This window comes from Puccinia triticina, chromosome 3A, assembly GCF_026914185.1.
Source record: "Puccinia triticina chromosome 3A, complete sequence".
NCBI classification, from domain to species: Eukaryota; Fungi; Basidiomycota; class Pucciniomycetes; order Pucciniales; family Pucciniaceae; genus Puccinia; species Puccinia triticina.
In genome coordinates, this window is record NC_070560.1 from 464,341 (window position 1) to 470,866 (window position 6,526).

At 49.4% G+C, this 6,526-nt stretch overlaps 1 protein-coding gene across 1 annotated transcript; it reads right to left on the reverse strand.

Annotated features, from left to right (window-relative positions):
* Positions 1-4,427: 4,427 nt before the first annotated feature.
* Positions 4,428-5,407, reverse strand: PtA15_3A44 (uncharacterized protein; the record flags this gene model as incomplete). The annotated part of the gene is made up of 2 exons (XM_053167419.1): positions 4,428-4,635; positions 5,400-5,407. The coding sequence occupies 2 exons, from the start codon at positions 5,405-5,407 to the stop codon at positions 4,428-4,430; spliced, it is 216 nt and encodes a 71-aa protein (XP_053018236.1).
* Positions 5,408-6,526: the final 1,119 nt, after the last annotated feature.

Below are 6,526 nucleotides of genomic sequence, written 5' to 3' on the forward strand. Positions count from 1 at the left end.
TGTTTTGAAACTAGTCTTTGTTTAATTGCCACCAAAACTAATGCTCAATATTCTTCTTTTTAGAATGCCGACTCAAAGATCAGCCTTGTCTCCGATGTTTGGACTACCAAAGGAGGCCATAAAGCTTTCATTGTGATCTCAGCATGCTACATAACAAAGGAGTGGGTCTATCGATCACAGCACCTTTCAATCAAATACATATCATGGAACCACAAAGGAAAGTTCCTTGCTGCACCGTTGGCCAGGGTTGTCATAAAGAACGATCTTCATAAAAAGATATGTACAGTTTTGTTTAATATGAACAGGTAAAATCTGTTTCAAATCCTGATCTTCGGTTTGCTTTTCTTACATCCTAGCAAAAACGACAGATTCAGGTTCCAATAACTTCATGATGACAGCTGAATTGTTGAGTTTAATCAGCGATCATGATGGAACGTTCTGGGATCATTCGGTCAATCATCAGCGCTGTTTCTGTCACGTAATATCACTTATCTTGGGCGCGGGCATTGCTGCTATAAAGCTATCCACTGCTGAGGGCCCTCCTCCGCGAAAACCCGAATCAATCACCTCAGAACTCTGGTCCAATCAGACAGGAGCGCAGTGTCAAATAATTCGTCTTTGACCTCTGTCCATGAGAGGGTGAGGAGACGGGGCGCCGCTGACTGATAGAAGGAAAGAAGGTTCGTCTCCGAGATCAACCGGCCGATGAGGAGAGTTTTATGCCGATCCTCCGTAATTTCTTTGGATGTGAAAAAGATTTCGACGCCGTTGATCCAGACGAGAAAGGATTCAATCTCCATGTACGGGCCCGTGTATTTAGGGGCGTCAGTAGTGTTGACTTTCCAAAGGTCCACCTGGCCTGATGGTTGTTGGGAGGGTCGGTTAAGAAGATTGATGAACGCTTCCTTAAGTCGACCCATGCGGCCTTCATTTACTTCATCGCTGCGGGCCAGGCGGGCCGTATATTCTGCGCGTTCCGCTTGTGCCTGCACAATGCTAGCCTGCTGTGCCGCCATCATCATCTTCATGTAATCCTTTGTCGAGAGATTGGAGGTCGTCAACGAAGGGGCTGGGGCCGAGGACCCGGCTGGGGTGGCGGTACTCCCCGCGTTTGGCAACCCAGTGTGGTCCATTGGTGTGGGCTGTTTTTCGTCTCCAGCCGAACCGGGCGCGAGGGAGGAGCCGTCCATGAGTGCTGCACGAGTGGGTGATGGTGGTAGAGGGTGGGCTTCGGGTGGAAGAGGATGTTCGGACGGGGAGATTGTCAGGGGTGTCGGCTCAGAGGCTCCAATGTGGTTCCTAGTAAGTAGAGAGTCGTGGAGAGGGGATGGAAGAGAAGCTGGAGCCGAGCCGACCACGAGAGGGGGGTCAGGGTTTGGAAGGGTCTCGGACGGTTCAGTTGGGTCCAGATGGTATGACGTTGGTGTGGTCTCGGTCCTTTGGGCCGTTAGGGCAGCCTGTTGCAATCGTCGTTGTTCCGTTCGCGCGCGGCGTAAGATTTCTTCAGGGTCAGTGAAAGGGAAGAGTTTGTTGGAGGAGGTCGTTCGCCGGGTTGACATCAACAAAGAGTAGGAGGTCGGGTGGGCAAGGAATAGTCCGAGTAATAGAGTTTAAGAGTCCGTTGATTCGGCAGGTTAAGTTCGGAGAGTCCGTGAGTTCGTAAGGTAAGTCCACGCAGCGGAATATTCAGATCCAAGCTTCAGTCAAGTTGGTCCGCTGCAATAAAGTTTGGAAAACATTTCTTTTGATTGCCGTCGTCGGAATCAGAAAAAAAAAGTGTAAGAGCCGAAGCTCTTCACTGAGCTATGGCGTTGGCACAGGGGAGACACCGTTCTCCTGAGTTCTGATACCAACGTCGGGCTTGATTGCAAATGGGGAACTAGCTCAGAGAGACAGTCAGTCAGGGGTCGGGTCTCTGCTATATACAATGGGTCTCAAGGGGAAGGAAGAGGAGAATGGAAACAAGAGAAACTTACCTAGCTCAGAGAGACAGTCAGTCAGGGGTCGGGTCTCTGCTGAGCTAGGAGGAGCGGTGACGGCGGGACTATAAGGAACTGTTGTTGTTCTGGTGACATGTTTGTGAACTCCATAGCGTCCGCGGCGCGGGGGGTTTACAGTAACGACCAGTTGTAACCCCGGGCCCGTATCGTAACGGGCCTGATTTTTTTGGTGTGTTACTTGCGTTACTAGTAGCGTAACGCGTTAACCACCGGTTAACGAGATAAAGAGGGGCAAATGGCCCCCTCTGGATCATATTCAGTCCGATATCTGCCCCTCTGTGCGGGCAGATATCGTAACGGATGTCAAACTTCAAAGATCTTCGGTGTGTGATATTGTAACGCCCTTCTGTTACGGTTAACGGTAACGGTAACGAGAGAAAAACCGTTACGATATCGGTACGTTACCGATAACCATACTGTAACTACCCACCATTGACTTGATGTGGATGGTGGATTTGAGTTTTATTTCCAAGCCAAGATGATTCAATGCCTTAGTCTTATGTAAAGGCCAAGATTCACCAAGTCAAACAATTTTAATTACTAACAGCTTGTTTGTTGCATGGTTGGCATTTATCTTAGAAGTTGAACTTGTGCCTGATAACTGAAATGCACTTCTAAGAAATCATGTGAACATAAAACACTTCTCACAACTTCATCTTAAACAGAGGCAACTTTATCCATTGGACCCAGCTATCCAGAAACATATTAATTAAAAATCTCAGTGACTTTGTTCCACTGGTTCATTAAATGGGTACTCCACATTTACTGTTACAACATTTCAGAGGGGGCTGGGGTGATACATACAGATGGCTGGTTACAAGGGCCATGAAGCACCTGAGAGTGCAGCGGTGTAGCCGCCTTGTACTCTAGTTTTATATAAAACTAAAGAGTTTTTCAACAAAGGCGCCAAAATGCGCAACAATACTAAATTTTCAAATATTTAAGGTTTAAACCCTACAGGATTTTATAGTTTAAAATATCTGAGAGAAGGCAAGCCACTGTTGGGACACCACTTGTGGAACTCTCACGCAGGGCGTAAGCAGAGCTTGGAGGGGAAATGCAAAATATCACGGGAAATGACAGGTTACACGGGTGCTTGAAGGGCTGCCCTCCTGTAATTAAGCTCTAGGAGATACACTTTTTATTTTAGTGTGGCGCAATCTTCCTGAATTTATCTATTTTAAATCTTGTTACTATTTTAAACCTTGTAATATGTAATTTTGATGTAATGTTATGATTTTAGAAGAGTTTTGGCGTGATGAGTACTCTGGGAGATTCCTGAACTTAAATTAATAAGTCAGATTTTTGAGTCAAGTGAGAAGTTGAGGCAATATTTGATAAGGGGCAATTTTATAAGACAATGTTGGAAGGGGGCAATTTTTGATGTGATGTCTGCTGAATGATATCAATTTTCATTCACTAATGCAAGCATGAGGGGGAAAGAAAACAAGAAGGGGCAAGAGAGGCCTCCTTTGATAGGAAAAATCACATCTGAGAGTGATTTACAATGGAATGAAATAAATGTACTAATGGGGAAAGCTGTTCAATGCAATGTGAAATAATTGTACCAATTGGGAAAGATTTACATATGTAATGAAAACAATTACCCCTTTGGGTTATGATCACTTGGCTTGGACTAATTGGGAAGGAAAATTATGTCTAAGAAGTGATTTGCTACATGTGATTGAAGATCAAAGTGGGGAAATTTCTTATTGGGGAAAATATGACCTAATTCAGGTGATTGCCAAGTTATGAGTGGTTTTTAAGTGAACTTGTGATAAAATAAACACCATGTGAAAACAAAATTGTGTACATGTGATTTCAAGGGTGTTCAGCGCTTTTGAGCGCTTTAAGGTGAACAGTTCTTATGTAATTTGTATGTAATAGCCTTATAACTTGTAAACTGAATTCTTCCACGCTTTTTGACGGTGTGTAAATAACTTTAATGTATGTGAAATGTATTTTTAACTTATTTTCAAAGATTTTGGTTTTGATTGGTCTTACCACACCGGCAATACGCCGTCCAACCCAAGCCTCCCTACAAAAGCGGTCAGGGCCGTTTGCCCACTGTTTGACCACAAAAAGCCCTCGTTCTCCAATAGCTTTTGGCACACCTCCCGGGCCAACTCACAAGACACACTCAATTAAGTTTTACAGCCACCTGGGCACTTTTTTTGTTTTTTTATTGCATGGTACAGTGTTTTTTGGTTTTGTTTTTCATCTCTTTTTTTCTTTTTTTGGTCTGCTTTTATGGCTGGCTAGAGAAGAGAAGAGGGGAGAGAGGAAGAGAGGGAATTTATCTACCAGAGCTTTGACACTCCGGGTCTCGTCTCGCAACATGATCTCGGCAGGTGTCGGCTTACGTTTGGACTGCCGCCTTTCACTTGGTACACTGGAATGACGTCGGTTGACGCCCGAGCTTGTTGACTAGGCGCCTCCGGATGCAGAGTGGCTGGGCGAGGCGATGGAGACGGCCAATGAGGAGTTAGTCAAATGATAAAAATGAGGAAGATCATTAGTCGACGGGTTGACAGGCTGCTCAAAGATCCTCCGCCTCTCTCGGATCGATTGGCTGGACCTCGGAAAAGGTTTGGACTGCTGTGGCGTGGTCAGGCTGACTGTCGTCGAAGAGGCGCTACGGGGAGTATGTATGAGCTCTGCAGATCGAATGAATATTCGGACAAGAGTATTTCTTGGGCAATTTTACATTGCTTGGAGCTTACCAGTTCTGCCAAGTTTGTGGGCTTTGAAGGCCTTTCTACCTTTGGGCGCGCCGATCGGAGCACGTTGCTTGTGAGATACGGAATGAGAGGATAAAGTTGAAGGTCTGGATGAGGTTGTGGGTTGGTGAGGGTGGGGGAGATGGAGGGTGAAGTGTCCTCCAATGAGGGGACTTGGGAAAAAATGAGGAGTGCGGATGGGTGGGCCCCAAGGGTGATGTATCTCCAATGAGGGGACTTGGGAAAAAATGAGGAGTGCGGATGGGTGAGCCCTGAGGGCCAAGGCCCCAAGGGTGATGTATCTCCGATAAGCGGAGTTGTCTTGGGCCCCTTTTGGGTTAGGGCTGTTCTGACAGCATCTTGTGTTCCAGCTGGCAGGTGTCTGGTCAACCATGTTCGTCGGCAAACCAACCCCAGGCAAGTTATGTTAAACTTGCCTGGAGTCAAGTGGCGGCGGTTCGGCTGTTAATTTGGCTGGCAGTTTGACGGCTGACGGGAGGCCGTTAGGTGAGCGGTCAATCTGACTGTCACTTGGCTCTGACGGCAGTTTTGACGGCCGAAACCCTAATCCGTGCAACTGCCGTGTACAGCCCGTGAGTCGCCTGAGGAACTCACACCTCAAACTCACCGCCCTTCTTATAGGTGTTCCACCCCGCCAAGCTCGATGCGACCCAAAGACCACACCATATCCAAGCGACGAGTGTACACAACCGCAACCCATCCCGCCACACCGTCCCCACTACGATGCCCAAAGCCACCTCCCAAACATTCACCGCTGGATGAGTGGGGCGTCAAATTGGCGGCGACCGTGGCGCCCCATTGACCCCGCATGGGAAACTACACCGCGGGGCCAATCGAGAGGGGGCGGGGCGCGACCAACTTTGAAAAAACAGCCACGCCAAATCGGCGCCCCTTGTGACCCATAATTGCCACGGCGTGGCGCATACAAGAGCCACCGCCCCCATGACCGACACTGGGTCGGTACAAGTCTTGGAGCCGCCATCAGGAGTCCCTCGGGACCCTCGCGTGCCTGGGCATCCTAATGACTGGCCGGGTTCCTCCCCCTCGCGCCATTTGTTGGATCGCCAGCCATGAGTCTCGAGATCACTACGCCCCGAGGGCGGGAGGACTGGTTCGTCCCTCGGGGGGCTCCATGCTGCCCTTACGTTGCTCAGGCCTGCATCTCATGGCCGAGCCCCGGCTCGGCCTTGGGCCATGTCGGAAGGACATGCCCTCAGGTTCTTGGCACAACACGTCCATCATGTTTCATCCTGCTACACCCCCAGGATGAAACAGGATGCTCTGCAGAGCCCCCCCCCCCCTCATTTTCCCACCTCTAAAGGGCATCCCCCCCCCTGGCATCGGCCAAGGGCCTGTTGTTCCCCAGTTCTGTTATTATTAACAACATGCAATGAATAAGACCGAATACCCATGAATCTTGTATGCGGCCGACCCATGATGCCTGCCCCAACTGGGGCCACAAGCCCACCGGGATCTATTCTGCCCTGCCTCGTGCCCCCAAGTGAGCGTCCCCTGCTCGTCTGAGCGCCGCGCCTGCTGTCACATTGGGCCAATAGGTGAACCGACCGTCGTACGCCTCCGGCACGCCCGCCCCGTCGTCCAGCTCGCCTGTCAGTTATGCGGATTATGGCCGACCGGTTGGGCCCTCAGGTGGAGGCCCCGGATACGTCTCACTAGACGCTCACAACCCGCCCCTTTGGGGCCGCGCAGTCGCCAAGTCTTGTCGACATGGGTGCCACCCTGTCGCGCGATTGCGCCGCCCCTCAAATCGCCTTTTTATGCGAC